General features: G+C 39.5%; 1 protein-coding gene across 1 annotated transcript in view; it reads left to right on the plus strand.

Moving 5' to 3' along the window:
- The window catches only part of CCDC73 (coiled-coil domain containing 73), a 140,685-nt gene that overhangs the window by 49,125 nt on the left and 70,997 nt on the right, over positions 1-20,563 (plus strand). The window contains exons 5-7 of the mRNA XM_067532112.1: positions 7,416-7,451; positions 10,853-10,927; positions 14,361-14,399. Coding sequence (XP_067388213.1) covers positions 7,416-7,451; positions 10,853-10,927; positions 14,361-14,399 — 150 coding nt within the window. The remainder of the gene's footprint in view (positions 1-7,415; positions 7,452-10,852; positions 10,928-14,360; positions 14,400-20,563) is intronic.

A 20,563-nucleotide genomic window follows, 5' to 3' on the forward strand; every position in this document is an offset into this window, starting at 1 on the left:
TGCTGGTGGATAACTGCTCTAAAAATGATGCTTCATTGGGTAGGATTGCTGACGTGCATTGTGCTCCAACCCTGCCCCTGACAAGGAGGGAACCAGCAGCTGTTGAGGAGTCTCCTAAATTAAAGAAATCTTTAGGGCTGCCTTAAGGTAGTTTTAAGTACCATTATACCACTCCAGAAGTGTGATTACTGATACTTTATATTTGGCACATTCTTAAGTAACTTATTGAACTGGGGCATCTGTTCATCCCATGTCAGAATGACAGAAACACAAATCCTTAAAAAATAAGGACCTGACCTAAGTGGCATTTTAATATAATGCTCTAATATTTTTTTCTTCTGCCCTTTGGACCACGGAGTACAATCCTTATACTTTCTTTTAAAGTTTATTTCCTCATTGCCACTATTTCAATGAATAAAGTATCTCAAAATAAGTGAGAAAAGGTGGGTGAACTATTATCTTTTATTGGACCAACTTTTGTTGGTGGAAGGGACAAGCTTTCAAACTTCACAGAGGTCGTCCTCAGGTCTGGGGAAGGTATACTACAGTGGTCAAGCGTAGTTAAAAACAAAATGGGACAGATTGTTAAGCATAAAGGGTTCACACTAGTTGTAGGACACCATTAAAAAGAAGTGGGCAATCAACACCTCCTCAGTCGTAGGACAAATAAGGGTAGTAGGCAGTGGAGTATGTTATAATTACAAATTGTTGTAATGAGCCGTAAAACCAACATCTTTAAGTCCAGGGTTTTTAGTGTCCAGCAGAGTTATGAATTTAAGTTCCCAGGCTCTGCTTTTGACGGTGTTTTGCAGGTTTCTTTTGAGGATGTGGACTGAGTAGTCAGATATGGAGAGATTGGTTTTGTGAAATGTGTTCACCCATGAGAGAGAGGGTGTTTTTGTCTTTTATAATTTTTCTGTGTGAGTTCACTTGAGAGTGTTGTGATTGTCTGGGTTAACCCATATAGTTGTTGTTAAAGCATTTGATGCACTGGATGAGGTACACCACATGCTGTGATAGGCATATATAGGACCCATGGCTGTTGAAAGGTGTGTTGTAGAAGGTAATGATCATTGTAACAGTGGAGACGTGTCTGCACATTTTTGGATCTGTTGTTCTTGCAAGGTCTGGTGCTGCTTTGAGTTTGTCCTGGTCTGTGTGGAGCTTGCTTCTGATGATGAACTTGGTGAGGTTGGGGGGTTATTTGAAGGTCAAAAGGAGGAGTTTCAGGAAAGACTTTTTTCAGGATGTGGTCCCCATTAAGTATGGGTTGTAATTGTTTGGTGATTATTACATTCCAGGATCCAGTCCAGACAAGTAAAGGGCTGTGTCATGCCTGCCCTGCAACTTTGGGTGCCTCACAATGCTTCATTCCTGTAGCTTCCAACTTGGGTAGCTCACAATCAGCCTGCCAGCATGCAGGTCACACCCTGAGTATCTGTGTAAAGCCACAGCCCTGGTCCAGCAGCTCTGACCCTAGCAAACACCAGCTGCACTCTTCTTCCAGCAGCCTTAGTTACTATTTGCAGGGTGATGCCAACACACTCCCAGTTCTGAGTTTCCCTCCCCTCCAATACGTGTTCTTCTTTGAGTCATTACACATGTGCATTCCATTCTGTGTGAGTGTGTCTCAAGCACAGTCGCCAGAAATTTTCCCCTCAGTAGTACCCGTTGGGAAAGAAAGTTCCACCAGAAATCAGAGGCCCTGAGTTTTGAGGGGTCCTAGATGAGCTCCCCACCCTGGTGTTGATGCGACTGAGACTAAGGACTTTCTCTCCACATCAGAGCAGTTTGTGTGGCCTGTCTGGCCTTCCTGCCTCACATTACAAGCGGAAACTTTACTATTCTCATGGACAACACTGCAGCCATGTTTTACCTCAACAGGCAAGGAGAAGCTTGCTCTTCCCTCCTTTGTGAAGAAGCCATGCAGCTATGGAAGTTTTGCATAGCCCACTCAACTTTGAGGCCTCTTACCTTCCAGGAACACAAAATGAGTTTGCAGATTGCCTCAGCAGGTCTTTCTCCAGTCACCACGAGTTGTCCTTTCACCCAGATGTAGCAAGCAACATTTTCAGGCAGTGGGGAACTTCCCAGATAGACCTACTTGCGAACAAGTACAACAGGAAGTGTCACCAATTCTGCTTCCTACAGGACACAGTCCAGGTTCTATCACAAGGCCTTTCTGTTACCTTGGACAGAATATCTTCGCTATGCATTTACCCCTTTTCCGGTTGTGCATAAAGTGATGCTAAAGATCACTGGGACTGGGATATTCTGATAGCCCTAGCATGGGTCTGCCAGCACTGGTTCTCTACTCTTCTAGATCTTTCAATGGCAACTCCAATCCCGCTTCTGTTGCACCCAAACCTAATTTCCCAAAATCACGGTAGGCTGCTCCACCTGAATCTGAACTCCCTTCATCTAATGGCCTCTAAGCTCCATGGCTAAATCCCAGAGATCAGGCTTATTCAAAGCAAGTTCATCAGGTCCTACTGGGTAGTAGAAAGTCCTCTACCAGAGCTACTTACCTCTCAAAATGGAAACAGTTGTCTGTTTGGGTGTCCCCATGTGGAGTCTCACCCGTGCATTCATCTATACAAGACATACTTGAGTATCTATTGCACCTGAAACAGCAAGGCTTAGCAGCTTTCTCTGTCAAGGTTCACCTTGCAGCAGTATCAGCTTTCCCCCCTCAGGTGGATAACTGGTCCGATTTTTCAAATTACATGTCTGTCCAATTTCTCCAACACCTAGAAAGCTTATACTCTCAAGCAAGAGAACCTGTTCCTCCCTGGGATCTGAACACATTTTTATAATAGCTTATGGAACCACCACTTGAACCTTTGGCAACATGCTCCTTATTATAGTTTCTGTGGTAGCTCCAGTAGTCCTCCATTGGGAGTACCTCGGATCAGAATAGGAAAAATTATTCTCTGAATGGTTAGATCAGTGGTTCCCAACCTGTGGCCTGGGGGCCAAAAGTGGCTGATGGCTCTCCTCTTGCTGGCTGCAGAAGGGAGATGCTGCCTAAGGACCCAGGCGGAGCACGTTTCCGTGGGGCTAAAAGACCAATTCAAGTTCCTTGCTGCAGCCAAGGGAATGGGAGATCAGCACTCCTCTCCCCCTGGCTGTAGCAGGGAGCACGGCAAAGTGCTCTGCCTAGGTCCATAGGCGCTGAGGTTCCTGCTGGAGCTAGAGGGAGGGAAGATCAGGGAAAAGGAGCACTCTGATCGCTTGCATTCACCACAAGCCCCACACCACGGTGTGCCAGTGCCTCTCTCTTTTGGGCTACATGGTCACTTGCATCTACATGATGCCTGTTGTGAGACTTCATCTGTGGTGCCTACAGGCGTGGCTTCACTTGATCTATAAGCCAACCAGGGACCACATTGACTCCAGGGTCACTGTTGTGGTCTCTCTCACTTGGTGATCTGATCCATCCAAGGTCATGACTGGGATCCATTTCAGCCCTCCTGTACTGAGGGCCACCATAGTGATGGATGCCTCCCTTACAGGATGGGATGCCCACCTTGACCACCACGTGGCGCAAGGTGCATAGACACCACAGGAAGCCAGGCTACACATAAACATCCTGAAACTCAGGGCAGTACATCTCACCTGCAAAACCTTCGTATGCCTCATGCACTCCCTCATCATGCAGATCCTATCGAACAACATTACCATTGTGGTCTATGTCAGCAAGCAGGGAGGGGCAAGATCTCTTTCTCTCTGCTCTAAGGCAGTCAAGCTGCAGAATTGGTGTGTCAGAAACCAGGTGACCATACAGAACATGTACCTCCCGAGTGCTTAGAATTCCCTGGTGGACACACTGAGTAGGATTCTCTACATAGACCATGAGTGGGAACTACACAATCCAGTCCTGACTGACCTCTTTGCATGGTGGGGATCTTCCTGGTGGGACCACTTTACATCACAAATGAACTGAAAGCTTCTTATGTACTGCTTGAAGAGGGCCGTAGGCAGCAATGCCTAAAGGAAGCTCTCCTGCTTCCCTGGATGGGCAACTTTTGATATGCCTTCCCCCAATTCCCTTCTGCTTCAAGTTCTTGGGAAAGTTCACCAGGATGGCACCATCATTCTCATAGCACCCTACTGGCCCTTGCAGTTCTGGTTCACAGACCACCTGAAGCTCTCCACCTGACCACCTGTCAAGCTCTGGTCATTCCTGGATCTTCTCACTCACTGAGTGAGGCTCAGGCATCCCAACCTGGGCTCCCTCCACCTCATGGCCTGGTGTTTGGATGGGGGAGTCCACCTCACAAAAGATTGGAAGGATTTAAGATGGCCAGGCTGGCCAGTTAACTCCCCAGGCTAAACCTGGAGAAGGAGTCAGAGAGTAGGGAACTAATAGCGTTCATACAGGCTCACCTGTGCAGGAATTGGTGGAGCCTATAAAGCCAGAAATCTGGCTATAGGTGGGGGGGCATTCCGGGGAATACTTTAGTGACCTGGCTGGAGCGCCAAGCCACAAAGAGGAGACTGTAGTTCCTGGAGTGAGAGGGGCTGCAGGGTGAGACAGCATGGGGGAAGACCACTGGAAGGGGAATGCAATGCCTGGCAGAGCTAATTCCCAGGACAGGCAACAGGAGGTGCCACTAGTGGAGAGTGAGCCCTATGATAGCATCTAACGCAGAACTTGTATGTTCAGCCCCAATCCAACAGATTCTTAACCAGAGCAGAAACTTGTCCACCAGAATGTGCTACCAGATAAAGTGGCACTGCTTTCTGAAGTGGGTGCACTGCCATCATCATTCTTTTGACACAGTGACCATCCCGGTTGTCCTCGATTATCCTTTCACCCTGCAAACATTGGGCTTAGCCCTCAGCTCCTTCAGTGTGCACCTAGCAACACTTAGCGCCTTCATTCCCCCAGTGGAGGGATGCTCTATCTTTGAATCAGAATCATAGAAGATTAGTGTTGGAAGGGACCTCAGGAGGTCATCTAATTCAACCCCTTGCTCAAAGCAGGACCAACCCTAACTAAATCATCCCAGTCAGGGCTTTGTCAAGCCACACCTTAAAAACCTCTAAGAATGGAGATTCTACCACCTCCCTAGGTAACCCAGTCCAGTGCTTCACCACCCTCCCAGTGAAAAAGGTTTCCTAATATCCAACCTAGACCTCTTCCACTGCAACTTGAGACCATTGCTCCTAGTTCTGTCATCTACCATTGAAAACAGCCTAGTTCCATCCTCCCTGGAACCCCCTTTCAGGTAGTTAAATGCTGCTATCAAATCCCCCCTCATTCTTCTCTTCTGCAGACTAAACAAGCCTACTTCCCTCAGCCTCTCCTCATAAGTCAGGTGCTCCAGCCCCCTAATCATTTTTGTGCTCTCCGCTGGACTCTTTCCAATTTGTCCACATCCTTTCTGTAGTGGGGGGCCCAAGTCTGGACACAGTACTCCAAATGAGGCCTCATCAATGCCAAATAGAGGAGAACAATCACTTCCCTTGATCTGCTGGCAATGCTCCTACTAATGCATCCCAATATGCACCCAACGACAGCATGCTTTAGGAAAGGCTTGGTCAGAGCCTTCCCACTGGTTGTCAAATCCACACCTCAATGGGATCTTAACCTTGTCCTCTCAGCTATCACAGGACCACCCTTTGAACCTATGACAACCGGTACCATGACCCACTTTTCTATGAAAGTTGTATTCCTAGTAGCCAGCACTTTGGCCAAGTGGGTCAGTGAACTAGCGGCCATGACGGCAGACTCTCCCTACATGGTTTTCTAAAAGGAGAAAGTTTCACTGTGGTTATGCTCCAAATTCCTCCCCAAGTTTGTATCCAAATTCCATTACAACCAATCAGTCTATTTATCTGTATTCTTTCCAAAACCACATGCCTCTCCCCACAACAAGAATTGATACTCCCTCAGTGTCAGACATGCCATGTCAGAAAGGCCCTTTAGAAAATCTTTGAGACTCTTTGTTGCTGTGGCAGAGAGATCAAAGGATCTCTAAGTTGGATCTCTAACTTGGTCTTGGGCTGCATACTGTTCAATACTTGAATGCTATGAGATATCAAACTTACCCCCTCCTGAGGGTGTTACAGCTCACTCTGTGGGGGTGCAGGTTGCCTCCACGGCTTTGTTACTGGATGCCCCATTGCAGGACATTTGCAAAGCCACAACGTGCTGATCAATCCACACATTTACAGCACACTATGCCCTGACTCAAGCAACAGCCATGGATACAGCAGTAGGACAACCCATCTTGCAAATGGCTCAATCATCAGCTCTCTGCACCCACCTCCACGCTGATCACTGCTTCCAAGTCACCCATGTATGGAATAAACATAAGGACCATCACTCAAAGAAGAGAAAGAGGTTACTTACTGTAACTGGAGGTTCTTCAAGATGTGTGGTCCCTATCTGTATTCTACTACCCACCTTCCTTCCCCTCTGCTTTGGACTTGGTTGCATTGTGGTAAGAAGACTCGCACAGCCCCTTACACCATCAATCGGAAACACAAAGAAAGACGCTGTACATGTGCAGGTCAACGGACACAGCTTGGAGGAAATTCCTCAATTCATGTGCATGGCGCACATGCGCACTCACGTGTGGAATACTGTTAGGAACCACACATTTCAAAGAACCTCCAGTTATAATAAGTAACCTCCTCTTTGAGTTGTGATGTAAACAAGTATTCCACAACCCATATTCCCTCCCCTGTGAACTGGAGTCTATACTTTTGACATTGTGTGAAGAAACTGAGGGGGTTGTGGTGGTGGTGCCTCATACAACCAGGGGAAGGGCTACAGCTACGAGGCATGAGTGCCACTCTCCCTACATGGCTATGAGGCATGAGTACCACTCCCTCTGCAGATACTCCTAGACAAAATTCTCTGGCTCCAGTGCACTAGGTGTGTGCACATCTGCGTCACATCTCAAAGAACCACAGTTACAGTAAATAACTTTCTTTTTGTACCTGCAATTTGCTTTTTCATCAAAGTTGTGTTATTTTTTGTTGATTATATATTGTGGATCATCTACAATGATTGAAAAAATTTCTGGAGTAAGTGTCATGGGGCTTGAGATTGTCCCTGCACATGGTGCAAAAGGATTTGATCCACTAGTATTGGATCAGCAGACACGCTAGCTCAGAAAAAATAAATTAACAGGCGAAAAACATTTTCTTTTCCAGCTTTAGAGGGGAAAGTTGTTTTTGGTTCGTTCATTTGCTGCTATTGTAGAACTGTAATAAAAATAAAGTGTTTATATTGTTTGCATACTATTAACTATATTCTGTTGTCAGAGGATATGAATAAAATTAATCCTACATGTTCTATTGTCAAAGTGTAGGAATAAAATTAATCCTACGGTGTCTAAAATATAGTATATATTGTTTTAACATGTCATTTTAAATTTTATCCACTATTGCAAATGAAGTTACAAGCAAGGATATTTACCATGGAAGAAGAAAAGGTACTGTGTGTAATTGTATTATTTCTATATTCAATGGAACAAATATGTGATAGGTGTGTTATAAAATTTAAAATGTGCATTACATGTGTTTTGAGTATAAACTATAAAAGATCATATAATAATAATAAATTATTATTAATTATTTTTATAACAGTAGTGCCCAGAGGACCCATCTGAGATTAAGGTCCCAATGTGTTAGGTGCTGTACAAACATATAGTAAGAAAATACTAATTTTGCATAATGCTTATAGTATACTAGCTTAGCTGCACAAAAATAAATATTAAATTAATCAGAGAATGAAAAATACTGATGGTTTTTGTAAGGTTACCCTGGCTATATTTTGATTTAAGTAATTGTACCTGCCTAAAATTCCTCTTGTTTCAGTGGATAAGGTATTTTTCATAAACAACTGTTAAAGTGCACTCTCTTAAATGGTTGCTGAATTTGACCCCAGAGATGACCTCATTTTAGTAATTAATAATGATCCCTATATAGTATATAGTTTAAGCTTTTATTTAAATAGCTGACTGCTACAGTTTTTATGCACACACACAATAGAAGTTATACACTTTTGGAAGTTAGTGGCTCAGCCCTCCTCTGGCAAAACACTGACCAGGTAAGGACAACAGGATCAGGCCCCAAGTTTGAGATATATATATAGGATATAGGTTAGTACAGTATTAATATTAGAATCTCAATTCTGGCTTCTAATACTTTAAGGCTTTGTAATATTTGCATTGCAAACCTTATATTTAATCTATAAACTGCAAGATTTATAGGAAAGCAGTATGAATTTTCTGCTATGTCTCCCCAATAATGTCTCTTGTAATACCATAGTATTTTTACACATGGTGTTTCATACTTGAGTACTTTATAGTAGCCACATTTTTAAAGAAAAGAAACAAAACAAGGAAATTACATTTAAAAATACTAAATGTTAAGGTTGTGACAAAAGACAGGAAATTTGAAGTCAATATTAACACTCTTAACCCTTCCTCTTGTACTGTTATTAATACATCATAACTTAAGGAAAATAAATCAGCTCTAACATGAAATTTCCTGTTTTTATTTCAATTTAAATTACAACTTTAGTGTTATTTGTGTATTTCTGTATTTATCATTTTAAAAGATTAAATCTTGATAATTTTCACTGTATGTTTTCCTTTGATATAAGATTTGGATGTACAAAGGTGTGGGTTTTGTATTTGAACAGGCACTTGTAGTTTTTAGTCTCTGGGTGGAGACTCCAAGGTGATGAATAATAGATAAAAATGTTTATGTGATTTTTTTGCAGCCATGTTCCCTGATATTTGACCAAGCAACAAATAGATATAACCTGCAAAGGAGTGTGTTTTATTTAACTTATTATTGAAGAAAGGCTATTACTGTAATACCAATTAGTTACTCTTGTCTCTTCAGTATCAACAATTGACCTTCAACATACTTTGTCTCCCAATTTTAGTATGTTTTATTGGTCATGATAAGTTTCCTGCTACATATAGATTAATCCTGCAGTTGCTTTAACCAACTCTGTTTAAAAGGAGATTCTAGTGTTACTTATACACCTTGGACTTTTGGTAAAATCTTTATAACCTACAAATAGGAGTATACATATTATACTGGAATTTTAAGGAGTGGTTGCACTAAAAAAAAAAAAAAAGTCATGTGAATACATGGGCCTTGATTATGTCCCCTGTTGAAAAGGTACAAAGGTGTGTCACCACAGCAGAAGCTCTTGGAGGCGTTATGTCTCAAGCCTTGTCTATATATAAATTTGCATTTGTTTACCTACAGATGTGTTTAAAAACTGGTTTTGTTAAACCAGTGCAAAACCCTTGTAGAGACTCTTGTTTTGCTTTGAGTGGCTTATGTTGATTCAGTTGAATTCATTTCTTTAGCCACATACATTAAACCAAAATAAGTCAGTCTTAAACTGAAATAAGAGTGTCTACAAAGGATTTTGTATCTGTTTCAATTGGTTTTTACACCAACTTAAGTTAAACTGGAACAACTTTCTCATGTAAACAGGCCCTCAGACCTTATCTACACAGAAAATTGCACTGGTTTACAAAAGATATGTTTTTAAACCAATATAGTTATACCAGTGCAAATTTGTGTGTGGACTCTCTTATTTCAGTTTAGTGTCATCCCTTTTTTTACACGATTAAGCAAAATAATCATAATAAATTGTTTAACTATAATAAGAGTGTCTGTACACAATCTTGCATCACTTTACCTAAATCAGTTTAAAAATATGTTGAGTGTAAAACAATGAGTGCCTTCGAACTTAATGGTTAACATGAGGGAGTGGAGAGCTCTTTTTAGGTTGTACAGCATCTCCACACATTTCTAGGTGTCAGCCTGATTGGTGTTTTCCAATTTTCTTTGACAGCTAGTGGTGAAGAGTCAAATTTTGCACTGATTTATACCGTTATCACTGGAATCAGTAATCACTTTGATTTATACTAATGTAACTGAATGAATACATTGACCATCCTGTGTTAACACAAAGGACAAATTCTGCACTAATATTGTATGCATTCCATTGAAGTAATTTTACTCACACAGGTTATTTTGGGAGCTTGCATAAGGTCAGCACATAATTTAACCAACAGCATTTTGGAAACTGAAAGAAAGAACACACTAGAGTTGAACATGTTGTTCCTGGGACAAAGGCCCAAATCCTCAAAGGTATTTGGTCTCCTAATTACAATTGATTTCAGTGGAAGTTGGGAGTCTAAATGCCTAAATTCGCCGCCGCCAGATGATATTTCTGGATCGATTGAGCGGTCAGTTTAGACCCGCTCAATCGATCAGGAAGTCGACTGAGTAAATCCACCCCCTCAAAAAGCTACTCTGTGTAGTTTGCATAACTCCCATCGACTGCTGCCGAGTCACGAGGTAAGTGTAAACCAGCCCTTAGAGTTACTTAGGGTAATTGAGATCAGAATCTGACTTTGCTGACTGAGAAAACAGAAAAAGTTGTTTCTGAGAAGATCTTGGTCCATTTTATAGGTAAATGGGTCTACATTGTGATGATTTGGTGTTTAATATCTCGGTTCAAAACTGGGATAATTAGTTAATCCCTGCATTTATGCCTCACATTTCTCTTCCAGAAAGGAAATAATCCACTTGGAGTCCAGAGTTCCCTGACTGCTCCTAAGTAGGGAAGAAACACCATTATGTTTTCAGTTTTAGTCTCTTTTTAGCAGATTTCTAAATACTCAAATATTGACTTAGCGAAGTGCTACATGATTGTTTTGCATGCGCATTTTTCTCTGTGGTCAAGAATCTATCACAGTAGAGTTGTGCTTTATCTTTTTAACACTTGTTGTTGACAAGTTTTTGTCATAATGTGTTTGGTTGTTCCAAATACTAAAGTATGACTTCTGGTTTAAAGGGCAAATATCAGCTTGCTGTAGAAACAAAAGAAAAAGAAATGGATGGGCTGAATAAAACATTAAAAACATTACAGGTAAATTAACTTTATTGTTAAATGCAGTACTCATATAGCTTTAATTGTTGTTAAGTAGAAACCTTTCCTTTTTTCTTTGTTTTTAAAGGGGGTTTTCTGGGAGCTCTGACTTTCTTTTTTCCTGTACTGGTGCACCTTACCTCCCAGCAGCCAGGTGCATCTGCTATCTGAGTTTCCCTCACCAGTCTGCAGTCTTGCTTTATTTCTCAGGGTTTTTTAATTTAGTTCTTCCCTTCTAAGAGGACTTCTAGGGAAATAAAAAAAAACTTAATGAAGTATAAAACACAGTCATTTGCTCTCTTCACAACATAGCCTTCTTCTTTCTTTAAAGACTACAGAGAAGTGAAGGAGATATTCCTCCCACTCTCTGGAAGCCTTGGCCTGCGACTCCTAAACAGGTGCTCACCATGGGCCTCAAGCCCGTACTGTTACTTTTGCTCCTTCATCTGGTTTTGCCACAAGTTTACCATTTTCTTCACATAGTCCACAACTTACTCACTGAACCTCTGACCCCTGCCTGACAAAGTCACTATTTGCACTGCTTGAGCTTACCACTGTTTGAAATCAGATCAAGCTACACATTTCAAGCTGTGATTTATAGCATTTTATTTTATCTACACAAGGCATTGCATGGGTGCAGCTATGCAGGAGGCTGGCCACAATGGCTGGAATAAGGGAAAATCTCCAGTGTAGAGAAGGCTTTTGAAAAAATAATATTGGAAGGTAGCTAATGATAACTTTGTTCTTAAAGACATAAAAGAAAATGAGATTCTAGAAAGTAGGAGTAGGGAACGTTTGGTTTAAGGAACGAGAGAATTTCTGACAGTGTAATGTGTTTCCAAATGTCAAATTTTGCAAGCTCTTAATTATTTTCCTACTTTTGGCTAAGTAGGCTAATTATTTATTCTGCTCTGAGCAAGAAGGTAATTATACTTCAGGCGTTCTGCAATTGCAGATTAACTGGAAAGAGAAGTTTCAATAAGACTGGTGGCATTAACACATTCAGACTAGTGCTGGCATGGGTAAATGGTATTATTTATGGATAGACACCCAGATTCTTGGTATTATGGCTCAACTTTATCATAAGTACAGCATCTCACGCTGTTTTTATATATGTAATTATGGTATTGAAGGTTGGGTACACAGATTCTTGGCTAGTTACTATGGCTTAGTTTTAGGTTTCCTTTCTCTAAAAGAGTCTCACATTTGGAAGTATTTATAGTGTTATTGGAGAATAGATGCCTAGATTCCTTCAGCTGGTGTTACGATTTACCCTAAAAACTTGTTTATATTTGTTCTGCTTAACTAAAATCAATTAGCTAAAATGTGGTCAAATCTCTGGATCTGAATGAAATTCCAAATCAGATTAGAAATATTCCCTCCATTCATCTCTCTCATTGCATACTGTCCTTCTGGAGGGAAAAAAGATAATTTAATTCTTATCAATAAACTCTTGAAGGATGATAAATCTAAAATTCCAGTTTGAGTTGATATACTTTGTTCTTTCTCCTCCACTATCTGACCTTGATTCAGCAAAGCAGTTAAGCACGTGATGAAGGAAGAATTACTCTAAATAGTGTAGCGACATTTTTTAAAAATTTGCCATCAATGAGGAAACAGTAATTATAATTGTTGTAGGTGTTTTCATGGTTCTTCCTAATGTTTAAGTAGAATTTCTTGTATTATCATAAAGCTAATATTTTAAACATTAATAACATCTTACTGTTTTTCAAACTTTAATTTGTTTTTTATTAGAATTTATTTTCTAGCAATGGGTAATTGGATCTATGGTTATTAATGTTGCATTACATATTCTGTTCTTATTAACTTTACTTTGTAGATTGGTGTCTTTGGGTGTGATACTCTACATATTTAATCATCTGGTTAATGCTGAGAATATTTTAAAAGTAAATTCTCCATAAGACTAGCCTTCTGTGCAAAATGCTGCAAGGATTTGTTTGCCTTGTTCAAACCATAACATAGAACAGGTGGTGTATAGTGTAGCTCATGGTCTGCTGGACATGATACATAGACAGCAAGTGTAATAATGGTTCTCTGGCTTTTCTTAAGTAAGATAAACTGAAATAAAAATATTCATAGGACATTAAGAATCTGATTTAAATTTATCAAAGCAAATATATGCAGAGTTGAGGTTGAACCTCCTTAACCCAGCCTATTATACCTAGATATAACAGTGCATGTAGGGTTTAATCTGTACATCTGGCAAGTTCTGCTGTGTGCAGGGCTCAAAGGAGTAGGGGGTCGCAACTGTGTCTGTAAGCCACCTATTTGCTCCCCGACCCAGGGCCCATTTCAGCCCCTGGAATGAGTTAGAGCAGCCTCAGCTGCCCACAAGCAGACTCAGGATTTAAAGAATGTCTAAAGAAGGAGAGGGGAAAGACAGGAAGATGGAATGCAACAGTGTGTGAGGATGATGGAGAACAAGGGAGAGAGATGTGTAGGGTTGAAAAGGAACAGGTGGAGAAACCAGAGAGGTAGGGAAAGATAGGACAAAGCAATAGGAAAAAGGGTTTGGAAATCAAAGTGAAAGAATGGGGAAGGAGTTTCCAAAGTCAGCTGTGGGATCCTCAGTTTGAATTCTTAAATACTATAGGTTCTCCCATTCTTTTCTTTAAAGTAAAATTTTTGCTCAAGATTATAACATCACTCTTAGTTTTTAAATCACTTTCTTAAATTGTCAGAATTCCACCTTAAATTGATTCATTGTTCTCTGGACTTAATTCTGCTAGAAAGAACACATTTTTGCACAAGGTCTACATAAACAAGACTCTTAGCTATTACATTTTTTTCTTTAGTAATCCTCTGTATCCCTGACAATATCTGAGGATCACCTCTTATTTGCAACCATCATATGAGGAGTTTTGCCATTGCTTTAGTTGAAAATGGGACTGAGATCTAATTTATTTATAATAAAATATGGTGTAAAACACTATATTTAAGTGGTTACAAGTCATGAGAAAGTTTCACAGATACCAGTAGGTGACATTTTCACATTTGGTCACCAAACCTGTACTTTAAATTCTGATAAATGTATAAAAATTTACTAATAAAATATTGTGTTGACTTATAATATGTTAAACATTATTAAAATAATGTATAGGTCATAATACACGTTTATTCTCTTTTACATTAATTTATGTTTACATTAGAATTGCACTGATTTCTTTTACATTCATTAGATATTTAAATAAGTGAAATGTTATAATCTTAGTCTTACAGGAAAAGAACCATTACAGTAATTGAACCAAAAGGAGGGTATTACACTTCATTGGGTTGACTAAAAATGAAACAAAATCTTCTAGGCACATTGAAAATATAAAAAAATATTTAATAGGTATGCCTTCTCAGTAAAGATTGGTAAAGAAAAATGTTACTGTAACATTAATTGTGTAGCTTTTTTGTGTTTTTACAGATTTCAAAATACACTTTACAGAAGAAATTGAATGAAATGGTAAGAAACTGCAAAAACTGTACATGACTATATGTCATATGTATAAAGGGGCCAAAAATTTTTACAATGACAAAACGATGACAGATTGGGAAGATTACAGTGAAAATATTAACAGAATTTTAGAAGTGAGCTATGAAAAGTAATTATTTGTTTAGACCTAGCTGAAAGAAAGAGGTCACATCATCTCTTTATATATCAAATACTTGAAATTTTTCTTTGCTTTTTCGTATATTCTGACAATTTCCAAATTGTTTATAAAAACCCTTAATTTAACATTTAGAATACTTTATTTTTCTAAAATTGAAATATTCCATAATTTGTATAGCATGTGTGGTTTGTTAACTTTTGCTTATTAGAGCCAGTGAAGATTGGTTTTACAGAACATAAAAATAATTATCCTTAAAATTTTAACGCATGGCCTGGAGTTGGCTGCACTAGGATGGGATAGTCAGGGATCATGTTATGTCTAAAAGTTAATATTTTAGAAATAATAATATGACATTTGGGGTGTTTTAGAGTTATTTTTTAATATTAGTTCCCCAGTAGAGTTTAGATTTGATCCAAGGAGACAAAAATAAGAAGAGGAGAGACAACTTACTCCCTCAGACACTCATGCAGTTTAGTCACTCTGAATCCTGTTGTGTTTTAGGAAGTGAAAGAGCGAGCTGCAGAAACATTGCTAAGCTTGATTGAATAGAAGCTGTGAAAATTCTGCTGCTGCTCAACTGGAAAGAATAAAGATAATATTGTCAGACCATTATAAACTGTGATTTTAATTAAGAAGCTCAAAAACTAGAGTCCAGTTTATCTTTAAGTACCATGACATTTGTACTGAAAGTCATCTTCAACGCTACAGTGGTTTTACACAAAATGTGGTGAAATTGAATAATGTGTCCTTTGACCTGGGAGATAAGGCTACAAGTTAAAGATCAAAGGCAACATAAAATGTGTTTTGTCTTATTTCACTTTTAACTTGTATTTGTCATTAAACAAGTACTTGTTATCTGAAAAATGTTCAAATATACAAAATTATTGAATTTATATTTATAACACTTCAAGTACTGCCTTTTACTGAACTCCCATGTTCCATCTTCAATATGAAAAAGAATAATATTTAAATCACAACACTTTTAGTCTGCAAACTAGAGATGTATATATGCCTCCTAATTAAATGTTGCTTATTTATATATCCCTGTATTTTATGTTGTATATATATATACATTTTTAACTCATAATCATTAAATAATTGTCTTCAGATGCCTTGAAAACACTCAGACACTCCAGTACTGATACACTGTAAGAACCTGGATGAATAAATAGATACTCGTAATAATTTTCTAGAATATGGGGGGAAACATGTTAGAAACACTTTTTTTGGACGTGTTCCTAGTTTCTATAACTCATACTCTCTTAGCTTTATTCATAATAGGTGCTCAGATTCTATGATGATAGGAACTAGATGAGGTAGAGAGAAGTTCAATTATCTATCTATCTATTGATCAATCGATTTATCTAGCAATGCATTAATGCATTTTAGATTGGGTCCAGTTCTGACAGCTTTACTTCTTGAGTAGTTCTGCTGAAATCAAAGAGATTCTCAGAGAATAAAGATGATAGATTTGTAACCGTTGTGAGTGATAGTGGCAGTATAAGGACTTTGAGATTGTCATGTGGAAAACAGATAAACGTTTTAGGAAAAATAGGGAGAAAAATGGCCTCTCAGAAATTCCAAGGCATCAGTTTATATGATGCTCATTTTATATGCCAGATTATTTTGGGCAGGAACTATTGTATGGGCCACATTTTCCTGTTTTGAAGATTTATAGATTTTGATAGCTCTCTCTGCATAATTTCCACATCATCTTGCATCAGGTCTCCTGCAATAATAATTTCTCCATCTCCCTGGTACTCTCAGGGTATGTCTACCCTGCCAGCTCTGCAGCAATTGATGCAACAGGATCGATTGAGCTTGTCATGGAGACCTGCTTAATCGATCCCAGATGGGCTTTCTGGCTGACGCCGGTAATCTACCTCCCCAAAAGGAGTAAGGCTGCGTCGACGGGAGGGCGTCTCTCCTCGATGCAGCACCATGAAGATGCCATGTTACGTGAACGTAAGTATGTTAATGGGAAATATGCAAGCTACATTACATAGCTTGCGTATCTTCCATAGACTATTGGTGGCAGTGTAGATCAGGCCTCAGTTCCCAATTACCACCTTCAGCTTCACCGCCTATCTCTGACTAGTGTCTCCATTCCAGCATATCCTCAGATGTGAGCAATTCCACAGCAAGCTATTTGGCCCTCAGCTATTTCCCTCGCCTAATTCCTCCAAGAAATCACTCTACTTCAGCAAACAAAATGGCCACAACCAATTCCACTCCCCATCCCAGTTTATCTTTATTTTCAGTGAAGGGCACTGTAGTTATTCATTCATATGGAGTATCAGATTGTAGAACGGAGAAGTAAGATTCCATGGCTTCCTACTCTGGTAGGAACAGACTTCTATGAAAACTCCAAGATCAAACCCTCTCTCTCCTGCAAACTCCTTCCAGGTTTCCTTTATTTTATTTTAGGGAAGGGATTTTAGTGCCTGAGTGGAAGAGTGTTTTACATCTCTGCAGGGAAGGAGGTCAAAGGGGGAAGTGGCAAACCAGCCCGCTTACCTTTACTGGGAATGAAGCCAGGAGTGTAGTTTTTCCACCAGAAAAACTGTGATGGATCCCCGGGATGCAGCCTGGACTGTGGGACCTCTGAGCCATCCAAATGCACCAACCTGGGCTGCCTCTCACACTGTGATGTTGATGTGAAGCTACAAGCCTCTGACAGGCACTGAACTTTTACACAGGCATCCACAGGCAGGAACACACCCTAATTACATGAATGATCTCCCAGCCACTCGTGAACCATCAATAGAGAGGCTCCAACCAATTCCCCCTAATTTCCCAGTCTTACACACCAGAATGGTACCATCTTAAACTGCTCAAGGCTCTTTTGGGAAGTGAAAATTAATTAAGTAGTTTGCCACTCCCTTAGTGTGGAATGGACATACAGTAGCCTTTGTAATCTGAGCTGAAATTTCCCAAGCACTTCAACCAAACCCACTGTTTTAGGTAAAATAAAAAACAGATTTGTTAAGTACAGAAATATAGATTTTAAATGATTATAAGTAGCAGGCATAGAGATCAAGGTTGGTTATCTAAGAAATACAAATACATTTGCAGTCTAAATTCTAACTTAAACAAGCTAAGCAAGATTTGAATCAAGCAGTGTCTCATCCTAACATGGTACAAGCAGGTTACAGTTCCTCAGTACACAGACTGGACCACCTTCCAACCTGGCACCAAACTTCCTCAGTTCAAACGTTCCTCCAGGTGTTGAGATGGGGGAAGAGAGGCCAAGTGATGATGTCACTGTCTCTCTTTTATACTTTCTACCAGTTGCTAGAAAGTTGCTGTGATGTAGGGGTCAGGCAGTCCCCATTGGTCAGGCAGTCTCCACTGCCTATGTACCTTCTCTGAGAACCATCTGGGATGGTCATTGGGAGAGGGATTCCCTTAAATGGGCCATCAGTACATGTCTGGCTAGTCCTCTGTTGCAACTGAAAGGTTTGCTGTGGGCATCTCCCAACCTCACAACATATTTCAGTAATACACACACAACAAATCTTCATAACTTCACATACAATGGTATTACATACAGTCCAACAAGCTATTAGTGTTCAACAGATCAAGACTTTTAAATGATACCTCACAAGGCATCTATTGTACAAAACATTTCATAATCACCTGATGGTGAATATGGGGGATTCAGGGTACCACCTTAAGGTACAAAGTGTCACAAAGCATCTTTGGGCCAGTGGCAAATGGCCCAGCCAGCTGAGCCAAGGACAGGTTTTGAGGGAGCAGCAGGCCAGTCTCTTTCTCCCTCGGCAAGAACACTGGCAAATAGCAAATCAGCATGTTCTTCCTAGCAGAACATCCACCCAGAATATGTAAAGGCAACAACATCCCATTTCCCCAGGAAGAAAGGAGACTGGCATGTTAACCTAGCATCAGGAAAGAAGTTGGCAAATCAGTAAGATAAAATATAAATTATGCAACGTAAATTATGCAAAATAGATTATGCAAAGTAAAAAACAAAATGCAAAAAATGTGCAGATCTTGGAGGGGGGAACCCAGAAGATTGGGAAAAGCTTCCTTCAGATTTTTCCATAATTGTTCAAAGTGTGGTATTGTCAATACTTGTGATTCTTAATATACACATAGTTTGGTAATATTTTAAATACGAGGCATGTATTGTAATGCCTTATTGCTAAAATAGGCCAGGGGTTTAAAAATAATTCCTGCAGTAAAGGGTCAATTTGCCCAACAGTGTATGCACATAACTCTCATTAAGATGAAAATTAATCAAACCTTTAAGATTAATGGAAAGTACCTGCAGCGGGAGGAGAACATACCCATGTATAAATTTATATTTAGATCTATTTAAGGTTTTGACATGCACACAGATAACAGAAAAGAAATTCAATTTAAATTGACATGCTTATCATGTTGTGCCTAGCTATTTCAGAGTACAAGAGCTAGAGGCAAGAAGAAAAGATAAGCATGGATTATTTAGTGCCAGGCCACAAATAAAGAAACAAAGACCAGGAAATGATGTGGTGGTTATATTGGTCAGAGGTTTATCAAATAAGTAACTGAATCAAATGAACCAAACCTAAAACTGGAGAGGAAGTCTTTAATGGGTGTGGGTAGCTCCACCATTACTGAAATCTCTGAGTTGTCTGGTGGCATGGGAGACACCACATAGGTATTCCTGGACTGGCCACAAGTGGTACCATCTGTGGGACTGATTTGCCATGATTCAGTTATGGCCTGATATGGTATGTCTGGCACTGAAGCCTGACTCTGTGGTATACTTCTTTCAAGCCATGCTGATGATGCACAGCTGAGATGGCATATTACCTAATCCAGCTATTTCCCTTGATCATGCTTTATCAGCAAGGAATGCCTGCCTTAGAGGGCAGTCTGTTTAGGCTTGGCTCCTTCTACCACCCTGCCCGATGAAAAACTTGCAGAAGAAAAACTTGCACCGCATGTGTAAGTATCTAATAGAATAAACATATCTGAATCATTGTTAGAGGAAAAATAATATCAAATGTGTTCATTAACTTTCTTTTCTTATTTTTGTTGGTTTCATTCATATCCCTAGCTTACTTAAATGCAGTTATTTGGAGGGTTTTTCTATGCTAACATAAGTAAAGGGTTGGAAAAGAGGGAAGAATTAAGTAACAATTCATAAGCTGAACAGCTGGAAGTGATTTTATAAGTGGTTGCCATTTCTTTACCTGTGCTTCCATTACAACTTTCCATTTGCTGTACTGTGTTTAATTTCATATCTTATACATCATGAAAATTTGTATTATATAGATCCTATTTTCTAGTCTTATGTTGACCATTTCTTTTGATTACCATCACATTTTATTATCGTCTGATGTTTGAACTTGTATTGCATTTGTTAGCCCGCAAGAAGGGAACACCACAGAAGTCAAGAAGGTTGGGCTAAATTCATCTCTGTGAAACTCCACTGAAGTTACAGGAATGAATTTGGCCCAACCTGTTTGATTTCTGTGATGTTCCCTAGTGGGTTAACAAATGCAATGTATGTCCAAGTAAATTAATGGAGTTACACAGGGATGAGTTTGACTTAGTATTTTTAAAGGAAATCAAAAGGAAAATTGGACACATTAAATAGTTAAAAAATACACCAGAACAAAACAGAAAAGAGACTAAAACCTAATGTAAAGAAAAGGATAAAAAGTAGTTTTACAATTGCATTAAAATAAATGAGTGATACCTGTCACCTGGAATACTGTTCATTTCTGGTCACCACATCACAGAAAAAAAAGATGTTTTCAGTGTTGTTGTAGCTGTGTTGGTCCCAGGATATTAAAGAGACAAGGTGAGTGAGGTAATCTCTTTTATTGAACCAACTTCTGTTGGTGTAAGAGACAAGTTTTTGAGCTACACAGAGCTCTTTTTCAGATCTGGGAAAGGTACTCAGTGTCACAACTAAATACAACATGGAACAGATTGTTTAGCATAAGTAGTTAACATGTAGTGTAAGTGACTGTTCAAGGTAAAGTGGGCTGTTATGACCTCA

The sequence above is a fragment of the Emydura macquarii genome, unplaced genomic scaffold, assembly GCF_026122565.2.
Source record: "Emydura macquarii macquarii isolate MOO-44397 ecotype Brisbane River unplaced genomic scaffold, CSIRO-AGI_Emac_v2 contig_3240, whole genome shotgun sequence".
NCBI classification, from domain to species: Eukaryota; Metazoa; Chordata; order Testudines; family Chelidae; genus Emydura; species Emydura macquarii.